Genomic DNA, 26,266 nt, shown 5'->3' with positions numbered 1-26,266 from the left:
TAATAATAACTACTGGGTTGTCGGAAAAGGCATGATGCATTTTTGCAATGAAAAAAAATGCAAAAAATATGTCATGACTTTTCTGACAACCCAACAGATTCATGTATTCTGTAACTATTTCTTCAGTACCTACTGTATACCAGGAACTACATGCTAGCTGTGGAATAAACAGTGATGACAGGGAGAGTCCAGTTTAATAACAAGAGTGTAACATTTGCCATGCAAATAAACTGTTCTGGTACTAAGAGAAAAGTTTATATACACGTCTGCCAGCACAGCCTCAAACAGGTAATGGTAGATTTTGACCTGAAGTATCAGAAAAGCATCACAGAGGACGCTGACCAGTGGACAGAAGGAGACGGTCACAGCAGAGAGAAAGAGCATCAGCGGGCATGTGAGACAGCAGCCCTTCAGGGACTACAGACGATTTGGTGTGGCCGGTGCTTGGGACACGATGGAGTTGGTGAGCACCTGTACAGCACTCTAGGGGCTTGGGAAATGCTATATATATATTTATAAATGTTTATAGAGAACAATGCACATAGTGAATCAAACAGGAAGGAGATTACACACTCCAAGCATAGTTAAGAGGAATTTCATGAAAGGATTATTTACAAAAGTACAGACAGGGTTGAAGGAAGCCCACAAGGGGGTGAAGGACCAGTAGCTGGAACTGGGGACAGTGGCAGCAGGAAGCTGTCACCATTCAAAGGCCGGAAGGCACAAGGGAAAGGAGGGTTGCAGATATCCTGAGAGGGCTGAGGTTGTACAAGGGGGCGACTATGACACAGCTGCCCTTGTCTCCTTGGAAAGAAAGGAGCCAGGGGAACGACACCTCTGACCTCAGCCTCCTTAACGCCCATTGTCATCTTCTGGTGTCTCCCTCTGCACTATATGCAGCCAGAAAAGATATCCCAGAAGAGAAGCTGATGCCCTTTATAAAGGTCATCCTGCTGGGGCACAGAGCAAGCTGGAAAGAGGAAAGGGGAGTGCGCTCGTGTGTGAGTGTGTGTGTGTGTGTGTGTGTGTGTGCGCGCGCGTGCGTGCGTGCGTGTGTGTGCGTGTGTGTATACACACGCCCAGGTGTGTGCCTCATCTACTATGTGCACAACTCTATACCTCATTGCATTTCATATGCACTGTCTTTAAGCTTCATAAAAACCCTGGAAACTACATATATTTACCACCTTTGCAAGAATAAAGAAATTCAGGTTAGATAAATTATTCACGATCACATACCTAGCAAGCTGCCAGCTGGGCTTTCAACTCAAGACTTTTTGACAAGAATGCTTCTATTCTAAGGTATGTGTCCTTCCTTAAACCGAGAGCCAACATTGCACAGTTTGATAAATCACTAGTGGCCTACTTTTAAAGCAAAATGCATGAGAAGCTTACCATCCCCACAATTATTTATTTAATGCTACTGTAATGTTATATTTAACACATTAAGATGATAAATGAAAACAGAGTATATTTATTAGAAAGGAAGTATTGGGTTGTCGGAAAAGTCATGACGTATTTTTTTCTGTTTTTTGTTGCAAAAATGCGTCATGGCTTTTGTGACAACCCAATAAAATAATGATTATTCCCAGACAGTATTATGGCACCTAAAAATAATTAAAATACAGTAAGCTGAAATATTAGAATTAATATATGTATAAATTCAGTAAGGCAGCTAACTACAAATATATATAAACCTAGCTAAACAGGTTTCACATATATTAATATTAATAATACTTAGAAAATACAATGATTTAAAAGTTGTTAAAAGAGTAGACCCTAAAAGTGCCCATCACCAGGAAAAAAACATTGCTTTCTTTTTACCTTTTGTTTATATAACATAATGGATGTTAACTAAACCTGTTGTAATCACTTCACAACATATTAAGTCAAGTCATTGTGCTGTATGCATTAAACTCACACAGTGCTGTATGTTAATTACATCTTGATAAAACTGAAAGAAAAAAAATTCTTTTTCAAATAAATTTTGCCCATTAATTTCCTTTGCTACTGAACTTAGAAAAAAATATGAGAAAATAATACTTATAATTTTCACAAAATTATATAAAAGCTAGGAAATTATGTTTTTGTTTTTTGTTTGTTTTTTTATTGAGGAATTGGGGGAAGGAGAACAGACAAGTTGCTCTCCTTCTGTTCCTCAGTCCAGCTGTGGAGGACGCCGCCTCACCGGCCCAAGTTGGCACCAACACTGCGCTCTTCCCAGGAGAGGCAGACCAGGTGCCAGCTTCTGGTTGGCCGCTCATGGCGGCTGCTGGCCACTCACGCTGGCTGCTGGCTACACACGGTAGCCCATGGCAACCCACCTGCCGTCGCCGGTGACTCACGGCAGCCCAGCCCCAGGTTGAGCCAGTGTTCAGCATCTTAGCTGTAGAGGGCAGTGTCACTAGCCTCCACATGTGGGATCCGAACCGGGGCCCTCTGGCATCCCAAGCCAGCTCTTAATCAACGCGCCACTCGGCCGGCCCTAGGAAATTATATTTTTAAAAAACCTACATGAAACTCTAACAAGAGTCACACAAAAGGGTAAAATAAATGCAAAATATATACCATGTTCCTGAATGAGAAAGATACAATTTTATAGATGTCATAAATTTCCAAAATTATAAGAAATTACCTTACCAGATATCAAAGCATACCATAAAGCTAAAGTTATTTTTAAATCCATACAAAATTGGCATAAGACTAGACAAATTTCAATGAAACAATAGTTATCCCAAGTATATAATAATTTTTAAATGTGATAGAATTGCATTACAGATCAATAATTATGATAGAAATATCTAAGGACTTAAATGATAATATGAAGATTTTGGCTAAAGAACTGTTTACTCTAAGAGTCCCCTGGGAATTTTTAGAAATGATAAATGCAGTAACTGAAATTAAGAACTGTATGAATGAGATTAACACCCCAAAAATATCACTGGCCCAGCTAAAGGGAGAATTGGTAAACCGGAAAATAAGGAAAAAGAAAATACACAAACTGGTAAATTTCAATGGGGAAAAAAAAAGATTCTAACTTGAAATGCAAACATGAAATACTCACCCGAAACAAGGAGTCTCAGCTTTAACATTCACAGGTACTTTGAAATAACATACATGTTATTATGGGCTAAATGTTTGAGTCCTCCCAAAATCCATATGTTAAAATCCTAATCCCTAATGTGATGGTGTTTGGGAGTTGGGCCTTTGGGAGGTGACTGGGCCCTGAGGGTGGGGCCCTCAGGAATGGGATTAGTGCCTATAAAAAGACCCCAGAGAGACCTCTCACCCCTTCTTTCCTGTGAGCATGACAAGCAAGAAGACGGCCATCTATGAACAGAGAGAGGGCCCTTGCCACACACAGAATCTGCCAGCACCTTGATCTTAGACTTCCCGGCTTCCCGAACTGTGAGAAACACATTTCCATTGTTTAAGCCACCCAGTCTGAGGTATTTTTGTTATAGCTACCTGAATGGACTAAAACATATCTACACAGTGAAAAAATAATGTTTACAAGAAATATTATAATAGAGGATATTTGCTTATTTCCAAACAATGGAACAAAGGTATAAAGGTAAATTTTTTTTTTAATGTTAGTTAATTTGTGACCAAATAGTAGTTTCTGAAACTCCAGTATAAAAATATCACTGGCAACTTTGTGAACTAATGTAAATACATGATAAATAATAGCTATTATATATTCATAAACTGTAAAAGAAATGTGCATATTTTTCTTGAGGAAATAAAAAATTGGAACCCATTTTATTCTGAGATACCAGGAATCCCTTTGCACCCCAACTGTAGGAAATACATAGCAAAGTCTTTTATCAAAAAACCTCTCAAGATGCATAAGACTGTATAGGAAAGGGTCTTTAAAGACATGTACGAAGGGTCTTTAAGGCTTTACACTTCTAACTTAATATCAGCTTCACAACATGATCCTATGAGGTTAATAATCTTACACATTAGTGGATTGAGTATCAGGAGGTAGGGGTTTGCCCAACGTCAAACAACTAGTATTTAGAGGAGTTCAGCTCAAACCTAGTTCCTTCTGACTCCCCAGTGCAGGCACTTTGCAGCCTGTGCTTCCCAGATGTGACTCTGCCTCCCACTGCCAGAGAGGCCAAGGTCACCGCCTTCCTCTTCTCCAGTGGAGCCTGCTGCCCATGGGTTTCTCATCCCTCACCTAGCTAACCCATCTCCTTAACACAGATAACTCTCTTCCTTGAGCTGCCATTCTTATGTCACAGATGATCGGTGTCTGTCAGAAACCTAAATGACGTTTAGTATTCACACCATTCTTTATGAACCTAGGTTCCCTTTTAGCTTCAGATAAAGACTCTCTTTCCTAGGAGAAGGCTCCCAGTTCCAGGCGGTTTTCCTCCAGACTTGGTATTTTGGACAGCATTAAGAGCAGCACAGAGAGTTCTCCTCTCATCTGCATCCACCGCCGCATACGGTCTGAGATTGCTGCTCCTCTCCTCTGCGCCACTTCACTGGGAGGCAGCAGTGGAAGAACCAGATTGCTCTTGGGTTTTAAACAGCCTGCATTTACAAAGCAAAACTCCTGATGTGCTCTCAGGGAGCCATTCCTCCGAGTCGCCCCTAAGAAGTGGCTTCGCCTCACTGCTCCTTGGAAACATAATGATCTTCAGATGCCTCATTCCTTCAAAGGAAACATCTTTAATTGGAGAAAGCCGGAGAAAAAGCAATCGGGCCAAGTTTCCTCAGAGGCTCTTAAACTGCTTTTCACAGCTCATTTAGAAGTTTCTCTCTTCTCCTACCCTTCCCACAACCCCCACAAATACACAGGCATGCCACTTTGTTTGCAGAAATTAGTCACTTATAAAGAAACCAATGATTGTCACCAAAGCAACCTATAACTGCATTTTACAAGCGGGTGGGGTTACAGGCAATGCAGTCAAGTGCAGATGTGAGCGCCCAGCACTCTCCTTGTCAGCGGTCAGCTGAGCAGAGGATCTAATGCCTCCAGGCTGTGAACTCACATCTGCTCATGTCTTCAAAGCAGAAATAGAATCAAGTTCTCCATGTCAACTCTAATTCCCTACAACAGAACTGGGGCCACGGTCACCGGTCACCTGGACCAAGCCCACACAGCCTCCTGGTGGTGGCCAGAAATATCCTCCCGGCACCCACAGTCAACTCTCCACACGTAACCCATTCCTTGTCACTCCTAACGTGTCACTGCTGTCCTGCCAGGCACAGCAAGATGAAAGATGAGCTGGTCCCTTCCTACCTCTGCGGCCTCGCTTACACCAACTCTGCCCCGCCCTCAAGCGCATAGCCAACCCTGCCCTCCTTGCACGAGTGGGTCCTCTGCCAGGAATGCACTCCTCGAAGACAGGGGGTTGGCTAGCTCTCCCACCTTTGATGAGCCGATCAAAGTCACCTTTCAGAGAGGACTTGTCTGGTTATTTCCACCATGCTCTACCCCTGCCTCTGCATTAGTTTTTCCTCCTAGAACTTGCCACTGACATAATGTGTGTGTGTGTGTGTGCATTCTCTCTCTCTCTCTCTCTCTCTCTCTCTCTCTCTCTCTCTCTGTCTCTCTCTCTCTCTTACATGGGAATGTAAACGCCCCATGAGGACAATGATAGTGTGTGCTCAGCAATGCAGTCCCAACACCTAGAATATTGCCAAAAATATATGAGTTCAAAAGTATATGTTGAATGCATTAATTCATGAGTGAAAATAAAACCAATCAAAAGTATTTAGAAATTAAAATCCCAGTTATGGTTTAGCTTTTAATGTGTATTCATGATTCACCGCCCCCTTCTTCTGAAATACTTTCTCTTGTGAAATGCCATCCGTTTACCGTGGATCCTGCTTCTCACTTCAGCCCACTGCAATCACGGTGTTGGACTCATGTCCATTCGCAATTTCGGTCTTGACCTCAGCCTTGGCTGACCTCCTGGTATTTTTACACCTTGAGGGAGAACCACAGCCACTTGAGCCCCTCTGCATCTCAGATCAGAATCTCTGTTACATGGAAATTCCTACACTGTTATTTTCAGAAAGACAGGGATTTCAATCACCACAGAGAGTCCAGCAGCCAAGCACAACCTGAAATCTGCAGTGAGTGGTTCATGGGTGTCTAGACACTGAAAATGTGTAATTCAATGTCATTTGAATCAGCAGTATGGTTTAATGGAATGGAAGTGGCGGTAACATCCTACAGGTCCTATAACTTTCAGGGCTTTAGTGATTTTCTACTAGTTAAAGTAGATACTTTTAACATATTCCCTGAACACATTCCAGTTAGATTTCCTATTTTACAACTTACCAGTTTAATTACACCCCTGTATGGCAGGTGGTTGTGATCTCCTTCTCTGCAACACTCACACCCGTTTCCCTATAAAGTGACTAGTATTTGCTGCACTTATTTCTTGTTATTATAAGCCAAAAGCATCTGAGCATTCTCAAATTTCCTGGACGTTTTGATCATATTTTCTCTAATTTGCAATTATAATTGTGAAGAAAAGTGCTTCTAGCATAAAATTCTTAGTTTATTTCTCTAAGCATAAATCCAGATTAATTTTTCATTCATGTTATTGGTCTTTCATGTGCAATTCTAGTCTTGACACTTTTACTCTTGGTTTTGTTTTGTTTTGTTTTTCCTGTTGTCAATCTCAATTCCAATATCACCTTTTCTCAGGGTTCCCTTTTAACTTTAATTTTAATCATAAATCCAGTATCATCTCTGGTTAACCGGATGCCACTCAGGTTTAACCCCTTCTTTCTCCTTCCCCTTTTTTTCCCCTCCCCCTTCCTCTTCAGGCTGTGCCCTAACCACACCATAAAGCACTCCAGGAAATTAAAGGGAATATGAGGTAAGTTTATTTAAAATCCCTCTGATGGGGAAGACCATTTAAATTCTCTGAAGAACTGACAAGTAACCATAAACTAAGAAAATCTTACACATAATTTTGATTTAACATAATCAGTAAGTAACACCCATTTTGTTTGCAACTTAAAATTGAAATGATGTGCCACAAGTGGATAGATCACTGATCATCCACAATATGCCATGAAGGATTGCATTCATCTAGAAACCAAGTCTCCAGTATCTCCAACTCTCCTGAATGAACCATTAGCACTAGATTACAGCTGCACTACACTTAGCTGCAAACAACTAATTGAAAAACGTAAGAAGCTGTTCAAAAGAATTCTTAAGCGACAAGAAGTAATATGTGAAAAATACTTACAATTTCTTTAAGATAGCCAATACTTCTTCTAACTGCTCTTCGGATTCTTTGGGTCCATATAAACTGTGGCCCCCTCGTGCTTTTTTAATGTAGACAGCTATATTGTGAGAGTCGCCATCAGCTCGCTGGGGCTGCCTTTCTTCTGGGCCTTTAGTAGAGTTTCTGAAAAGGAAACATAATACTTTCCAGTATTGCATATCACACAAAAATTACTGACATGCACATTTACTTTGCTGTCAAGAATAGAAATGCACTGTTCTGAAATAATTTGGCATTTTAATATATTATTAAAATGTATTCCTTTTCAATGCCTTAGTTTTTTCTTTTTAGTCATCAGTAGTGCAGTTAAGCACATCACTCTGTTAAGTCTAAAAATTAGCACACATAAAATATTTTCTCCACACAGAATTTGATTATAGGTATTAAAACTGTTCTAAGTGATTGAAACATCTTTCATAAGTTAGGTATACATAATTAAGGAAATATCTCAAATATCAATTATTAACGCCCTTTTCTTTACACCCAAACATTTGTTTTTCAGCGGGGGTTTTTTTTTAGCACCAATGGTATAAGTACTTTTTTTTAACTTTTGTTTCCAATTGGTCAATTATGAACATCTTAAAACCAGCCACCATGCTGTATTCTTGTGCTACAATATGTTATATACTTAAGTCCCCAACAGCTATATGAATGAATGACCATTTCCAATTCATTTCTTTAGTTCCAACCATTCCTATTTAAGAGGTCACTGAAAATCTAAGGGTAAATCATCTAACAAATGTTGTCCATCATTAAGAAAAAAATTGTGGAGGAGATGATAAAACCCCAAATGACCATAGATTAGTCACTTTTACTAATATGCATGAGAAGATTTAAAAAGTTAAATATAAGATAAACATTATACAGAATAATAATCACAATAGAATCAAATAAGAAAGAACTGAGGCTGCAAAGTAAAACAAAAATCTATCTGGAGTGTTTAGGGATTTGAAACTGGGAGTTGGAGATTCAAAAGGAAACCTGAAAGGTGTTCCAGAGAAGACAAAGGAGGCCCGAGTTTATAAAGACAAAAATCAAAGTTACTCTAAAACTTTTCCTATTGGCTGCCTAACAAGGTGTTCTGACTAGTCTACAAAGGATTGGCCTACTTGATCCATGGATAAAATAAATTTTAGATAATGATCATGGTTCCAAGCAGTCCTTCATCTCATTCTTGTCCTGTACTCACAATCGTTTCCCTGTGTCTCAGCCAGGACTTCCACTTATTTTCATTAATTGCTCCTGGTGGACTTAATGGTTTCTGGTAATCCTATGATGCAAATGTTGGTACGCCTGATGTTGTCACAGAGTTCCCTTAAACTAGCCTCTTTTTTTTGGAATTTTTTTTTTCTTTTTGCTATTCTGATTAGATGGTTTTTGCTGCCTTGTCTTCCAAATCACTGATTTGATCCTCTGCTTCATCTAATCTGCTGTTGATTCCCTCTGATTCCATTTCGGCTAATGGTTTCTGAAGGACTTCTAAAGTCCTGGCACATGACTGTCTTCCTTCAATATTCAGCAAATGCCCTGACCTCAGGTATTCTCACCAGCTGCCCACAGCCAGGCAGGTGCCATTCTTCAAAGTCTTGCTATAGTTATCTGTCACATGATATTTGTGTTAAATGAATTATAAAGTGTTGAATATGATAGTGATAATAGAGATAGGCTCTTAATCATTTTAATAGTGTAGGCATTTAGTGTCTGCTAAGATTCATGTTTCCTCATAGATTTCATGCTGCCAAAAGCTTCTCTGAGTTGCCTGAGCTCTGTTCCCATCTTCTGGGCATGTGTGGGTACCTCACATTACATTAGGACCAGAGCTGAAAGAAGATTTATAATTTCTTAATACAGGTAAGATATTTTTATTGCTACTTTAGAGCAGGTTGCAACTTTCTGGCTGAACATAGAAATGTTTCTTAACAGCCACCTTACTACACACATTAGAGGTAAAAGCATGATTTTACTTTCACTGTAAGATACGAATACTGAATCATATCAAATGCCTTTTCATCATCTACAGATGGTATCATATATTGGGTCGTGGGGAAAGTCATAACACATTTTTGCATTGAAAAACAGAAAAATACGTCATGACTTTCCTGATGACCCAATAGTTTTCCCTTGAACTACTAATATTATAAAATTATACCTTTTTTAATGTTGAACTTTCTTTATAGTCATAAGATGAAGCCAACTTAACCATGATGTACAAATTTGCTAATATGATTTTATTTCATTTGCTAATATTTTATTTTGTATGTTTGCCTATATAGTCATAACTATAATTGGTATTTCTTGTATTATTCTTCTTAAATTTTTATAACAGGGTTATGTGTCCATGGCAAACTTACAACCTATTTTTCAATGTGTATACTCCAGGAAATTTTAATTGCATAGAAATTATCTTTTCTTAAAAGAAACTTCTAGTGATATTACTTGAGCTATGGGTTTTTAATTTTCACCTTTTTTTGCTTCAAAAAATACTTTTAAAGAGTCATTTTCACAACTTCTACTTACTCCATCATTTTTTTAAATTTCTATCTTCCTGAATAAATTTAGTACATATTTTTTAGAAAATTAACCAATAACATCTAGATTATCAAATTAGCCTTGTTACATAAAGTATTACATTATAATTTACAATTGATTAGTTTTCTCTATCATTTATTGTATTATCTTTCTCATTCCTAATAGTATTTTTTCTTATTATGTTTATTACATAAGGCTAGTTGTTTATTCATTTTAATGATAATATTCAGGAAGCAACACAGATTCATTAGTCCCAATTATCATACCACGTGATTAAAATTCCTCCAAAGTTACTGTATGAATCCCCCCTTCCTTATTGATCTCCACCTCTTTGGCTGCTTCCAGCATGGAGTTTCCAGCTGGGAACTAATCACATAATTTCAGTGTTTGAGTTCCACTTGCTCTCTTTTGCACGCGTGCACACATACGTCAACCCTACTTTCAAAAGAAGACATCATTACCTTTGTCCCTCATGTTTGAAAAGTTTAGGCAGTCTCATTTTGTCCTGCACAAATATTTTAGGGTACTGCTTTATAAACTTATTGTCAACTGAAAGGATGGTGCACATATTCCAGCTTTAAAAAGAGAGAGAGAGAGAGAAATTAAATTGTAAGTATCATAAGATAATAGCTTCCATGGGTGAAAAAGGTGAATGGATTAAGAAATACAAATTGGTAGTTACAAAACAGTCATGGGGATGTGAGGTTCAGCATTCAGAATATAGCCAATAATATTGCAACAACTATGTGTGGTGCCAGGTAGGGGCTGGACTAGTCAGGGGGGTCACTGCCTAAATTATTTAAATGTCTAACCACTATGCTGTACACCTGAAACTAAAATAAAATAATATTGAATGTTAACTGTAACTGAAAAAATAAATAATTTAAAAAAGATAATAGATTCCAAAGGAAAGATTTTTAATTCAATACATACAATTTAATTCTATACTATTTAGTATAAGAAGCAAATAACAAAAATGTGAAACATACTTTATGCTTTAAAAAATACCCACTATAAAAATTGTCTATAGTGTGCTACAGTAAGAAATATTTTAAGAATATCAAATTTATGGCAATGTCTATGTTAAAAATTTAATTTTAAGGGAGCATTTAAGATTTTGCTCCCTAGCAATTGTCAGTTTGGCTCAAATAAACTCTTAAATAAAAATTTTTTAAAAAAATTAATTTTTAGTTGAGCCTTCTTAAAATTTTTATTTCTGCAATTGATTAAAGTCTGGTATAAAATATACCAGATAATTAAAATTCCTCCAAAGTGATTCATATAATTTACATATACATTACTGGAAAGTATATTTATCTGAATCTTTGCAAAGATTTATGAAAATCGCGTGCACTATTTTTTTAGGGCTGGCATAAAGATGTGTTTGACCAAAAGACCAGCATTTCCCAAATCCAGCAGATGGCTGGGATCCTCTGGGTGCCTTTACAAGTGCAGATTTCTGATGCTTTTCCTGATGAAACAAGATCTCTAAGGGTGGAGTCTGAGTGGGCTCAGTTTTCAATCCACTGCAAATATTTAAAATGTCAATAACAAGACCCACAGTCATTCTGTGTCAGGTAATGACATTTGTTTCTGGAAAATCTGCCTCGTTCAATTTTCAGTTGACAACCACAACAAAAAGTTGATCAACTTTTTAAAAATGCTAAACGTTCATCTTGACAGCTTATTTCAATAATTATCAAAAATGATCATACTTAACATTGAACAATGACAAACATTTTAGTCAATATTTGCCTCATAGTAGTGAATATAAAAACTCTTAAGAGAAGGCTTTTCTTATTTCATTGTCAATGTAAATAGTAACTCATAGTAAAATATTTATAACAGCTTTTTTCCTCTTGGCCAAAGTTCCTAGAACACCTTATTAATTCTATAAATAAAATAACTACTGTATATTTCAAGAATACTATTTAAGTTAACTGATTCAAATAATGCAACATGAATGTAATTTAATACGGCATTTGGCATTTTCAATCCTACTCTCACTATAGAGATACACTGACCAAAAATCAACTCTTTTTAAATCTAACCATTGATATCACTGGAAACTTTCCCAAGATCTTTTTTCCTTTTATTTTGTTTTTCTATTTGGAACTCACATTCTATAATCATCTATTTTACATATTTACCTGTTCTATATCGTATATTTGTTATGTGCCAAACATTATACGAAGATGTTTACATTGTTTTTGTCTCATTGTATATTTATATAACCTCACAAGATTGGTATACTTTATTGCCCATTTCACACATACAGAAATTGAAAACTTAATAATTTGCCTAATTCATATAATTAGGAAGCAGAATACACAGGGTACAAATGTAAACTAAATTGAAATAAAAACTCATTCTCTTAAGTTTCTGGATATACCACCCCCCTAAGTGATAAAACATGTTAGTCCTTACCACGTGCCAGGCAGTATTCTAGGCCATTTACATGTACCAGATCATTTAACTTTTACACAACAACTATGTTAGCTGATAGTCTATCTTCCCCGTTCTGTAGATTCAGAAACGAAGGCTTGAAGAAGTATGAAAGTCTGGTCCAAGATCACACAGCTGGTAAATGGCTGTGCCAGTGTTCAGACCAGGCAGCCTGACTCCAGAGTGCAAGCACTTAATTCTGTATTCTATGCAAAAAGGCACTGGAGTAAGGAGAGGCAGACGTGCATAGAAGAAAATCGTTCTCAGGAGAAATCCTTAGGAACATCAGAGAAGCACGCCTCCCTCCCTTTCTCTGAGAAATGAAGAACAGGAAGATGATGAAAATATAGAAATAAGTGGTTAAGGGGACGTGATATAGAAATGTTTGAAGTTAGAGAAAGTCTGCATACTTAGGGCATTTTCTCAGCAGTCCCATAAAAGATGAGGATAGGCTCTCTCTTAATGGAGGGAGGTGGGAGGGTAAACATTGATGGATATGTAAGAAACTAACTAGTTTGATAATTTCAAAAATCCAACTTAGGTGAATGCATTGGCAAGAAAATAGATTGTCTTAAAATTATATCTTCAAATATAACCTATCTTAGGAATTCTGAGCTTTTGAGTCATGATATTTTCCAGTTCTTTGACTTCAGTATATTTCAACTAGGCATCTCCTATATACTCGGGATTTGTGATTTCAGTCATTCTGCTTTGTTTTGGGTGGCGAATTATGCTTAGAGACTGAGTTTATGTTTGCCAGCAATTTATTTAACACAAGTTCCTTCTGGAAATGTCACAAGCCAATAGCATACAGGATGATGTCTCTTAATAAACCAATAAAGAAATAAGATACTCAAAATCAATAATAAATTAATCCAGGCAAGGGGAGAGGAAAGGAATAAGTCCAAATTTAGCAGAAGTGGACCTTTTTAAGGAAGCACTTGGGAGAGCTTTAACCAACCAAGAGCTGACTTCGAGCTGCCAGCGCAAAAAACGAGTCCCTTGTTACTAGAGCACGTTGCTAGGGAACGAAGGTGCCAGTGTTGGTGGGCAGGCTAGGCTGCTCCAAGGTTATCAGTCCAGGGACCAGTGCACACTTTTGAGCCACTGCTGACCAAAGAGTCAGCTTGGCCATGACAGGAGCAGATGTCCCTTCTCTTCCTGAGACTGCTGCATGGTTTAGGGCCACTGCCAACCAGACTCTCACGATCTTCAGAGAGCTGTTTGGGTCAGCCAAGTGTGCCTTGCCCAGAGTGAAACTCTCCAATCACAAATTCTCAGTATTTATAGTCTGAACTCATCCCCTTGCCATAGCTGCTCTCCAGGTCATCTTATCACTAAGCCCGTAGGTGGGCCCCTCTGTAGCTGGGTTGCAGACTGCTCAGTGACAACACAGGACACGATGACATCCTGACACATTTACTTTATTCTTATAACAAAACAACTTTACTTCTAAAAACAACCTTTTTTATCTTTGTCATAAACAGGTGGATCAAAACAGCTTCACTTAAGTTATAAACAGGTGGATTTGAAGTCATATCAATACCAATACACACCTTTTTTTTTATTAGTTTCAGGTGTAGAAAACAATGTGTTAGACATTTACACCCCTCACAAAGTGATAACCCCACTTCCCCCAATTTACTGCCCCACTGACATCATATAGAGCGATTACAATTTCATTGACTGTATTCCCTATGCTGTACTCCACATCTTGTGTCCATATATATATATATATATATATATATATATATATATATATATATTATAGTTGACATACAATATTATTCAGCTTCAGCTTTAGGTGTACAGCACAGTGGTCAGGCATCTACGCTGTCCATGAAGTGGTCTCCCTAATAAGACATGTGCCCATCTGACCCTCTACAAAATCTTTACAACACTATTGATTATATTCCTCAAACTGTCTTTCATATCCCAGAGGCAATCTTGTGGTTGCCAATTTGTGCTTTCTAATCCACAACACCTTTTTAAAGCTTTTTCCCCTGTGGCTGCTTTCTAAGTACTCTGAAGGACCTGGCTGGGGATGAGTTATGTTTGTTTCACAGGAAATTGTTTTCCTAAAATATGACATATATATTCTGCCTCCTCAACCTGAAGAAATAACCTCCGGTTTTCAAATATTTTTATCTGATACTTACCTGGCAGGGGAGATACCATGATCACAAATATTTTTATCTGTGTGGTAAATCAGGTATCTATGAGAGTCAACAATGGTTTATTACTATACTTTATCCATGAAATAAACATATCAATATTCGTTTGAGTCACAAAAAAGAAATGCATGAATATCTTACCTGCTTTGTAGTCCTCTGGTGTGGCATAATGCATTCAACTGACCGTAATCAATGTGCTTAGACATTTTCAGGCCTGCAAATAAAACAAAAAAAAAAAAAAGAAAGAAAAAATCAATTAAAAATGTGAGTAATTTTCTGTAATCTTATTAACCAAGTGTGTAAATAGAGTTTAATTGCAAACATTCATCATAGTAAAAGAATTCCGTGACTATGAAAGTGCGGTAATAACAGTTTTTGTTTGACATGCAAGCAGAACTGAATAGGGTGATTAAAATGAGGACAGAATGTAATGTTTTTCGTTGGTGTCAAATTCGGTGTGGCATTATTTGTTTAATTCCAGTGAGTGCTGGAGTTTATGTGTCATATGACGTCCCTCCTCTGGAAATGGGCCTTTCAGAGTCCCCGTCCTGCACCTTCAGAATGTGAATGGTTCCAGAGCTCTGAGCATGACAGCTCAAAACCGAGTTTTCCTGGGGCGTCTCTCTGTCTGTCTCTCTCTCTCTGTCTCTCTCTCTCACACTCACACACACACACACACACACACACACACACACACACACATGCGCGTGCGCGCGCGCACACACACTGGCAATTCTGATTCAGTCCTAAGCAGGTCCCTTTCAGTGTCTGGATTCAGTTTGCAATTCCTGCTGAAATTCAAGTGTAAGCAAATCACACGAGATCCCAGAAGAGCATTAAGATAGTAATCACAGCCATCGAGAAGCAAAGTGACAGCGATGGTCCTTCAGTGCCAGGGAGAACGGACATCCTTCGAAGGAGAGGGGAAGGAACATAGAGTAGTGAGTATGATCAGCATCACTGCAGTGATGGGCGCTCACCTCACAGGCCCTCTCCTTACTCCAGGAGAATGAATGTGTTAGAAATCCCGTAAAGCAGAACATGGTAATAAACATGCACATTATTCCTTCCCTTAGTGAAAAGGTACTGAGAAAAATCAGTGGCTCGAAGCATTTCTGAAATTTGTAAAAATGTATTCGTTGACCACATTCCAATAATGAAGAATTGGCATTTGACATGTCTGAATGTGTCCACTTTAATTTCAGATTACTGAATCAAAAAGTTTGACTTGTTATTTGAGCTTTTGTTGATCTAGAAACTAATCATCAATAACAGGTACCACTGTCCTAAATAAGAAACTAAAATAAGGGAAATTTAAACAAAAAACTGATTGTTATCCATATAAATCATACCATTTAATAAATATGAAAGTATTAATTACATGATTTAGGCATTTTGCTGTCTACATTACTCAGTTAAGCCTTAGGAAACCAAAAATTACTTGACTGCATTTTAGCATCATATGGAATAATTATTTTAAATGAGGCAAGTTACAGCTAGATTATATAAAAAATGCTTTTAGTATACTAATGTTTCTGATATGGGATATTATATAAAATTTTAATGATAGCAGATTTTTAGATACATGGATTAAGAAAAGACTTCTACCAACTATTGATTTAATCCATTTTCCTGACCCAGTTGAGAAGAGTCAGAAACAGCCCTGGTGACTGGTGTGGGCAGGGAACTGGGGTGGTGCCAAAGAGATCTGAGAAACGGTCAGAAAGGTTTGAGAAATTCTGACTGAAAAAAGGACTTTACAAAAGTAAACATCTTCATCCTTCAGCTAAAATAGCTTATAAAAAATAAAAATCACAGGATAGATGTTCTAAGTCTAAAGATTGCTAGCAAAGAACAGAAAAATTGAAAAATCACCTTGCCTGAGAAAAGCAACAGCACTTAGGCAAGTCTTTACACTAGGGTTTGCACAGCCGAGAAAACACAAATCCGGGGTACGCTATGTGGTCCTCTCTGCCTACAAGGACCTTTCCAGGTCACAACAACATTTCCTCTTCACTGATCCTCTTTTCCAAGAGGTATTTGTCACAAGAGTCATTACATAAAGGGTGTTGAGCAGCTTAATGGAGCTTGTCTTTGAAGCAGTTTCATTAAAAACAAAAATGCCAAAAGTTTTCAACATGAAACTGTAACTTTGCGAAGACCAGAAGTTGAGCTTTTCTGGTGATCAAATTTAATACAAGGATAAAGCTTAAAGAGTTTCAAAGAGTTCTGTTTATGTTTGTTTTCCCACCTTGCTTTCCCCTCATTAATATGTCTTAGAATAATTATGTTTTAACAGTATTAGAGAGGACTCAACCCTGTAATGGGGATAAAACCAAGGATTTTGATCGGAGTACATTTGAGAAGATTAGAAGCTGATGTAAAAGGTGGACAAAAAGTTAATCCTTAACTAGAAATCCATGGTGCAATTAAAAAAAAACAATTATCTTTATTAATATAAGTCCAACCATATATTACAAGAAGATAGAAAGAATAAAATCAAAAGAATGGAGCATTTGACTCAATAATTTAGGAAAACAATTTTTTTTAAAGTTTATTGGGGTGACAATTGTTAGTAAAGTTGTTTTCCTGTAAAAGGGATCAAATATAGGAAAACAAATTTTAAATAAGGGAAATGGTAAGGAGAAAATAGAAAAACAGAAATTAATGAATTTATGAAAAAGGAAAAACTGTAGAAAACTGTAGAAAAGTAAACAAATTCAAAAACTGATTCTTTGAAGGAAAAAACTACTGGCATATCTAAACAGGAATAAAAAGTCATAAGTACTCAATGTCAGAAATAAAATTGGTAAATAACTATGAACATCATTATAAAGAAAATCAAGAGTATTTTACACAATTATTTACTAAAATAATTAAAACTCTGAATAAAAATATTTTTTTCAAGAAAATGAATATTACCTAAATTGACCCTAGAAGGGAGAGAAAATCTAAATGAATCAACTGCCTTGAAAGACATGGAGAATAATCTCACCACACTCTGGCTCTGCCACACACATATACACACATAAATGCACCAAATAACCAAACAGGGTATTATCACAGGTGAATTCTATCAAGTATTTATGAAAGCAATAATCCTAATGGCAGTTAAATGTTTCAGAACACAAAGAAAAAAAAGCGTCCAAATTTCTTTGATGAAACAAGCTAAACAATGATACTCAAATATGACAATAATAACATGTAAAAGGAAACCAGAGACTGATCTCCTTTAAGTAAAAAATGAATATTATAAGTATATGGTACCACAAACACAGCAACAGAGTAATATCACACAACCAAGATCACTGAAGTAATTCGAAATTTCAATTATGAAATATAACCATATAATTTACCACAATTCAAAATTTAAAAGAGCATAATCTCCATAGGTACACAAAACAGTATTTAATAAAATTCAATATTGCTTTTAAATAATTTAAGTAGAAAAAAAGTTTCTATTCTTAACCTGGTAAATTTATCAAACCAAAAAACAGAATCATGTTCAATGTGGAAACACTAGAAAAAATAGCATAAATTCAGAAATAAGATAAAACTATCCACTAGTGCTACACATTTCTGGAAATACTGAGCAACACAACTTGGTAAAATAAATTCACAAGTTACAAAAATTGGAAAAAAGAAACAATAAATCATTGCCAATGCTATAACCAAATAAGTAGAAAGCAGAACTGCATAGACTGGAAACCCACTAGAGTATTCAGTGAAGTGGTTGATTACAAAAAACAAATATTCATTCGCTTTTCCCTTTCTCTGAACAAATGAGGCCTAAAGCCAGTGGGTCAATTAAGGAATGTAGGCTCCAGTGCCAGCTGTAGGTGCGGTGAAAGGTAGGGTGCCCGATGGCCAGGACCATGAGTGGGGGGGCGTCCCCATGTGGGGGTGGGGTGAGGAGAGTGGTCATGTGAGGTGGGGGGGGGGGCGTCCTGCTGCTGAGGACTGAACCCTTAGCGGGGAGGCGCTGGCCAAGAATACAGAAGCTGGGCTACATACAGGGGAGCTGATCACCGGTATTACAGAAGAGGTAATAGAAACAAGGTTTCTCACCTCAGAGAATGGAGTTACAAACACAAAAAGGGAGAAGCCCAGAATGAACCCTGCAGTGTTGCATTAGAATTGGAAGAATTGGTGTAAACTCATGGTTTTTAATATATTTAAAGTGATAGGCAAACAAACATAAATGTACATTTGTATTCGTTAGATCTGTCCACTGATGACCTGGGAGCAGTGACACCCCAACATCAATGAACACATAGCAACTAGATCTTGACTTTTAAACAGAGCTCTGCATTAAAATGAACCAGGCTTCCTTAGGAAAATAGCTGATTCCAAGGCTCAGATGGAGAGAGTACAAGATGAGCCTGAAAAATACTGTTGTGCCAGAAAGCAATGAAATGCTTAAACCAACTTGAAGATGCTCCCAGTGGCCAAACTCAGAGCAGTTCTGGCATCAAAATACATAATGACAGTAACTCATTAAAATACTTTGAACAAACTAGGAAACTGTAAGTTTACATTTATTCACTATTGATTAAACATTTTATGACATATGGGATATTTTAATATCTTCAAATACTTCTTCACAAAATACATATTAATTACAAAAGGGAAAATAGTCAATTGACAGCAGAGCTCTCCATATGGCACCTTAATCAACTGACTGAAGTGAGTGCCATCAACAGTGGGCGAAGTGAAATCATGTTCCATCTGATGAGACGGGACACAGAATCACTTCTATGACATTTCTGCCAGCGACTTCTAACTTGAATCTAATCACGAGGAAACAAACATCAGACCAACCAAACTAAAGGATAGTCTGCTAAACATCTGGTCTGCAATCTCCCAGCATCAAGGTCATGATAGGCAAGGAAAAGGAAAAACCATTTCAAAACAGAGGGAGACAAGAGACGCGACAGCAAAATGCCCTGAGACTTTGCATTGGCGCCTTTTACTATAAAGAACATTATCAGAACAACTTGCTAGATTCTAGTGGGGTCTAAGGGTTACACTGCAGTAATTTATTTGCATTAATGTCCCGATTTAGGAAAGAGAATGTTTTATTTTTAAGAAATGTAAACTAAAATATTTCAGGATGATGGAGTGTCAAATGGCTCTGGAAAAGTAAGTTTCTTTACACTAAACTGCCTCTGAGGAAAGGGCATGAGAGCAGGCTCTGGGTTCTGGAGGGGGTGCAATGAGACTGTTTCTGGGGATACTGAGATAACTGCAGATGGAATGAACAGCCACTGCTCGGGTGAAAAGGATCCACTGCTGCGGAGACACTCCCAAGAAGGAGAAGCAAACCAGAAACAGAAGACAAAAAGATAAACACTTCCCTTAACTTTCCTCCTGCCCTCCAATCTCCTCTAACACCTGCTATTGACAGGTCCTAATGGGAGGGAAGCCAGGGGCTTCCTGGGGAAAACTGTGGTTTGCAGTGTCACAGCTCCAGCGCCATAAAGCAGACTACAGAAGGGTGGGTTTGAAGATGAGACCAAATAGTTCAATGACCGGCACACCCATGAGTAGGGTTTTGGTGTATTCAAACAATGAAATATAATATAGCCTCTAAAATGAGTAAGGGACATACGCATGTGTTGACATGAAAAGGTCTTCACAATATGTAATATTGTGAGTGAAAAAGATATGGAATAGGGTAATACAAATGACCTAGCATATGTATTAAAAAAACAAGATTAAACACGCATTCTTATACACACACGTGTGTATGTATGTGTATAATATTCACACATATATACATGTATATATATGTACATATGTACATTAATGTGCATGGGAAATTTAAAAAATGCTTTTTCACGATAGTGACTCCTGAAGATAAGGAGTGCTGGTTGGGAGAAAGACTCACTCAGTTTTTCCATAGTCTCTTGTGCCTGATGCATATTTTATTTACATAATAATGTTCAATAGAGGCCTAGTCACAAAAATCCCCATAACTTGTATGAGATTTGCTCATTCTTCTTTCCATGTAATGATCACCTGCATGTTAGTACAAAGACACGTGAAGGATGACCACTTACCTCCAGATATTCATCTAGTAAGGATAGTAACTTACCCGAAGTTATAAGGTGCCTGATGTGAGGTTAAAGGTGACCGGAATAATATGAGGGGTGTGGGAAAAGTGCTAGGGAAGTTTGGAGATAAGGAAGGGACTACTTCCTACTGGAGAGGCCAGGAAACTCTTTTGGCGACAACAGCCCTGAGCAGAACTTGGAGGAACTGGAATAATAGCGAGGGAGAGCAGGTAAAGGGGCAGGGACTCCAGGAGGAGGCTGGGCTGGGGCAGGGGACAGCGGTGAGGAGGATGAGGGTGTAGCTCAAGGAGTAACTTCTGCCTCGGCATGGGAACTCTCCAGCTCTGCCCCTGGAACCCCCGATAAAGGTGGGGTGCCAACAGATGGCTAGGTGACACTTCTTATGATGACAATGATCCCTGCCCGGCCAGTGGCATCGGGACTATGAAAAGCTAGATGATCTGCCAACTTGATGGAGAGTCGTTGACATGGGCATCGCTGGGTACAGTGATTCTTGTAACTGAGAAGCTCCGTGCAGGTAACTTGGAAATAGTACCTATGGAATTTCTGTTAGAGATGCTGGTTCCTGTGGGCTATGAGGCGTTTAAGCCAGGGTGAGTCAGCACCTGCCCTATGGGACCCTCACGACCTTGAACCTGAACTATATGGGATGCTGCCCAGGCAGCTGTGAAAACCGCTCCACATTGGGGGAACCCCTCCCGCTGTCCCTCTGGAGACTGATTCTATCCTGAGCACAGGTGGCACATGTGGCCATCTGAAAGTTTAATTGAACTTGGGCAGTCCTCCTGGCCCCCAAGCAACCCAGCAGCGTTGCAGATGGGTTTAAAGAAGATGGTTTGGAGCTTCCGCTAAACTGGGAAGTTGTAGCAATGAAGTGTCAAGTCTAGGACATGAAAAATTTTAATGCCAGATTGAGGAAAATGGATTGTAATCTAAGTTTTGGGGGAGAGAGGACCCTGACAACTTTTGAGTGGAGAGTTAACATGATCAAATTCCTTTTTAAATCACCATATCAGAAAAGTAATCCAGTCCATGCTATATGTCGGAAGACCCAGGCAGTTCAGTCAAAGGTGATGGACAACCGGTCTAGATGGCTGAAGGATTTTTGTAGAGGACCAACGCAGGAAGTATTTCTGATAGACCGCCAGAACTAGGGTTGGGGTGGGGGAGGACCTAGGGCGACCTCTAGGGGGGAGATCTGATTTGTAATGCACTGGAATTTACCTCAACGTGTCCTGCCTGAACCCCAAGTCATAGCTGAGCTCAATGTTAAGTTGCTGTAATTTAGTTTGTAAAGGCCACTCAAGATTTTCTAACAAAAAGCACAAGTACATTGAGATAGTGAGACAGTTATAATAGCAATAAGAAAAAAGAAGAAATGCTTGGTTGTTTTTTTTTCTCAGTTAAACATCTACCATTTTCTCCTTTGAGATTTAAAATAAGAAAACAATTGCATTTACACTGAAAAATAAAGTTGAAAATATAATTTTCCAATATTTCTTTTCCTAAATTATCTGATGGCCATAGAGACTATTACTGATTATATAGACACAGAGACACGCACAAACATTCAGCCATCTTTTCTATCTTTTATTCCTTCTTGAAATACCCATTCTCACCTCTTTTAGCTCTGTTTTTCAACCTTGCTTTCTCATACATTACACAGTTTGCTTCTCTGTCTTTCTTCTCCACTGGCAACCCCTCCTTTTTCTTACTTGTACTCCTAGGATTTGAATGGTTTAAATGTTTTATATGGGGCAATATTCACCTTTCCAGAAAATTCTGTATCTTGAAACTCTTTTAATCTTCAGCTACTAAAGAACTGAAAGACTCTCAAATAACAGGAAATGCCCTTGACGGGTTCGGAACGATGACAGTGTTTTCAGCTTTTCTGTAGATGTACGCCATAAAATGAAAGGCAAGCCAAGGAAAACACTCACAGAAGGAGCGCTGCCTCGTGTCTAAATCCCTTGAAGGTCTCGGCTCCTGTGTGCTTTTCTCCCTTCTATGTTCTCATACCTTGAAACAAGCAAAATGTACCTACAAATATCTTGTGGCGCTGAAACCCTTTTTGCTACTGGAACAAGTACAACCACCAAAACCCTTCTGTTAGAGCAGAGAAACTCTTTCTCCCAGAAAGCTAGTGGTCAGAATGTAAAGTGCATTTTTGGACTTGTCCTTTCTCAAAAGGATAAGCCTAAAAAACATGAAGAAAGGAGAGACATAGCATAGGAATCCTAACAAAGGTAGCTAACTAGACCACACTCCTACTGTTAAGTGGAAAGGGGGTTTCCTCCAGCCAATGCTAACGGGCAGCCCCGCGCCGTCTAGTAAAACAACTATAGGACATTTGTCTTCCTTTTGTCTCTTCAGGAAATCAATGTCTAATAACAACAGGTCATATGTGTACCTAGACCAGACGCTTCACCGAGGTGGTAAAAACTACTGTAGGCTGTGCTAACTGTAAGGTTTTTAAAACAATTCCCATCCAGAATAGAGGGGCATCATGTCTTTTTTGCTTTTGAGGCCAATCATCTCTTTCCTAGGGTTAGCAAGCTGTGAAGAACCTGAAACGCAAGTCATAGACACTACAGGAGAAGACTTGAAAATTCCCCCAAAAAATATATGTGACTCAAGAAGCTCACCTGGTTGGTGTCTGTGGGTCTGACTTTCAGAGTAAGGAGACAGGACTGGAGGGGTTTTTAAAGATGTGTGATATGTTCTCTCCCTTAAATCAAGAGAGCCTACGCAGCCAAAATGCAAATTGAAACCACTGCATCCACATCATTCACCTGGTCAAATGTGCAGCACATTTCAGGGTGGGGAAGGAGGAAACGGGTGCCGCTGGCTTTGCGGTTGTTTTTAGGAGTGGAGAGAATTCATTGCCTGGAGGATACTGTGACAAGTCTCCACCGCTGGACAACTGTATGAACCTTAGCAGGAAACCTATGCCTCACTGCCCTTAACTGTAAAACGGACCGTGTATTAGCTTCCTATTGCTGCTGTAGCAAATTACCACAAACTCACTGGCTTACATCAACACAAGCTTATCATCTTACAGCTCTGGAAGTATGCAATCTGAAACAGCTCTCACCGGGCTAAAGTTAAGTTGTCAGCAGGACTGCCTTCCTTCTGGGAGCTCCAGGACAGAATCCATCCCTCTGCCTTCTCCAGCTTCTCGAGGCGCCCGAATTCGTTGGCTCCTGTCCCCCACCCCCTCTTCCGTCTTCAAAGCCAGTCATGGCCAGTTGAGCCTTTGTCATCCGGCATCACCTGGCCCTGACTCACAGGCCTCCTCTCTTTGTGAGAACGCTGGACCCACTGTGTAACGCAGTATCCTCTCCCATCTCAAGGCCATTCCTCCCCTGCCCATGTAGCATAGCAGATTCACAGATTCGGGGGCAGGACACGGGCATCAGTGTGGGCCATCCATCATTCTGCCTACAGCAGACCTCATAATGTTCTTATGAGAAATAAAGGGAGTGACAACATAATGAGCAAAGTACTTACACACTCCCTATGGGAAGTCCTCCATAAACGCTGCTCACATATAAAACTGATAGAGAAGGCAGACATGACTCACTAAATGTAACCTAACCGCCTCCACAGTAAACAGGGGTGTGGATAATGGCTGGATATTTGTGAGGTCCTTAACTGAACCTCCCTGTTTATACCCATGTATTTACATCTCCTTTATAATTCAGGCCCAGTCATATCACAGATTGAAAGCATCGTCACACTCGCTTCCAGCATTGACAGTCAGAGTCTGCTAAGGGGAATTGATGACTTGCTAGAGGTGGCACAAAGGCACGGTGACTAAGCAAGCAGGACACGTCTCCAAAGAGAAGTCACAGACACAGAACATCAAGTGGGAACCTCCAAGGGGGAAATCGGGGCTATGCTGATTCCCATTATGCTCTGTTCAGCTCTGAGATCTAAATTGCTCCTGATTTTTCATTTTTTAATCACTTCACACAAGTGAAGTGTCCTTGGGAGACGCTACAGAGGGGGAGCACATGTCTCATCCTATTGATTCTAAATTAATTTGATCTTTTCACTTCCAGCTACTGTGCTTCCTAGGCTGCTAAAAAAAGCCGCCTTACGGGGACTCTTTTATTTTGTACAAATAAAACCTGTACAAGAGAAGATGTGGGTTTTGGCAAAATTACACTTAATACTTATTTCAACTCTCATTGAAATACAAAACTTGGACTATGTACAAAAATTTTTTTCACAATAATACAAACATATAAAACTAACATATGCAGGAACTGATTTGGTTTAACATAAGAGTTTTGTCTAACACTGTTCAAAACATAAGTATGCCTCTTCAAAGGGTATCAACTGCTGCCTGTGACACCTTTTTTCCTGGACACTATGATAATTAATTAAAATATATATATATATATATATATATATGTGTGTGTGTGTGTGTGTGTGTGTGTGTAATTTAATAGAACTAACTCTCACAGAAAAATAAAAGAATAGATGGGTTAGCTTCTTCAATCAGTACTAAATTTACCCTATTAAAATAATACCCATGTTCAATAAAGTAATATTCAATAAAGTAAATGTTTTACTTAACAGACAATATGAGTTCATTTATTTCATATTCAATAAAGTAAATGCTTTTTTGAAGTTGAAAGGGTCAAATTATTACCTTTATTATCTAAAAGATGTTTTAAAACCTCAACTGTCACTAGGACTACTACATATTATTCATCAGTACATTGGTGATCAAATAATAGTACTATGAATTTGATGGCTATGAAAAGAAGTCTTAAGAAAAATGTTCTGGGTTTAGACTCACTGTATAAAATAAGAAAATACTGTCAATTGTATAAATTTCAAAATATTGAACCCTATATTTGGAATTCTTATGATTTTGTAAATCAATGACTACAAAATAAAAATGAAATGAAATGGGAATAAATGCCAGAGCAAGAATACTGGAAATTGTCTCTTTTTTTCCTGAAAAAAAATTAAACGAGAATTCTCCCAGTGGAAAAGAAGTATTACTTAGCTCACAAAGGCAGTAAGCCTGAGGGTCTGGGAGTCACTAGAAGACCTGCCAAAACACGAGGGGCCTAGTCACTGCGGAGCCTGTGGCCTCTTTAAGCCTTCGTTTTCTCTCCGCTTTAAAAGTACGTATTTGAAGCTCTGAGAGTTGAAACCGGTCCTCATTTGACAAAGCAAAATTTTGGGACGTAGAGAACTGAAAAGGCTTCAGGTGGACAAATGGGAATTCGCACATCCGTGTTCTTTCCTCTTCACTCGTGGGCTGTCAGGACGATTCCCAGTGTCCCCACCAGCCCCCAGATGCCCCATCTCTTCCATCTGGGCTGAGCACCACGGAAAACAGCGCCAGACCCTACACGTGGCCCCACTCACTCGGCACACTGCAGAGGGGAGGAGGCGGCACACTCTGCACGGCTGTCATGTGAGACAACATGTTTGACGAAAGAGAAGACAGCGGCATCTGGATGGCTGGAGGCGCTGATCAGAGCCCACGTGAGATGCAAATGAGCATCTTCTCCGGGAGCATCATAAAGGAGAGCCCCAGCGTGCTCTCTGATAGGCCGAATTCTACAGAACGTCTGTGCTCACAGCCCTCACACAGCGTGTGCACAGCCTTTCCGAAAGGGCAGTCTGCGCCAGGAGGAGCTCTCTCCTAGTCCAGGGGAGCTTATGAGGGGCTCCGTGAGCTATAGTGGGTAGTAGGCATGAAGAAGGGAACGATAATCCACACAGCCCATACAGCAGGCTCGACAGCCGG

General features: G+C 38.9%; 1 protein-coding gene across 1 annotated transcript in view; it reads right to left on the bottom strand.

The window, feature by feature from the left end:
• Positions 1-25,969, bottom strand: part of CNBD1 (cyclic nucleotide binding domain containing 1) — a 158,260-nt gene extending 132,291 nt beyond the window's left edge. Inside the window, exons 1-4 of the mRNA XM_019651628.1 lie at positions 25,882-25,969; positions 14,555-14,627; positions 10,256-10,369; positions 7,227-7,388 (exon numbers count right to left, since the gene is read on the bottom strand). Coding sequence (XP_019507173.1) covers positions 7,227-7,388; positions 10,256-10,369; positions 14,555-14,627; positions 25,882-25,969 — 437 coding nt within the window. The remainder of the gene's footprint in view (positions 1-7,226; positions 7,389-10,255; positions 10,370-14,554; positions 14,628-25,881) is intronic.
• Positions 25,970-26,266: the final 297 nt, after the last annotated feature.

The sequence above is a fragment of the Hipposideros armiger genome, unplaced genomic scaffold, assembly GCF_001890085.2.
Source record: "Hipposideros armiger isolate ML-2016 unplaced genomic scaffold, ASM189008v1 scaffold_163, whole genome shotgun sequence".
NCBI classification, from domain to species: domain Eukaryota; kingdom Metazoa; phylum Chordata; class Mammalia; order Chiroptera; family Hipposideridae; genus Hipposideros; species Hipposideros armiger.
This window is presented reverse-complemented; position numbering and strand designations above follow the sequence as displayed.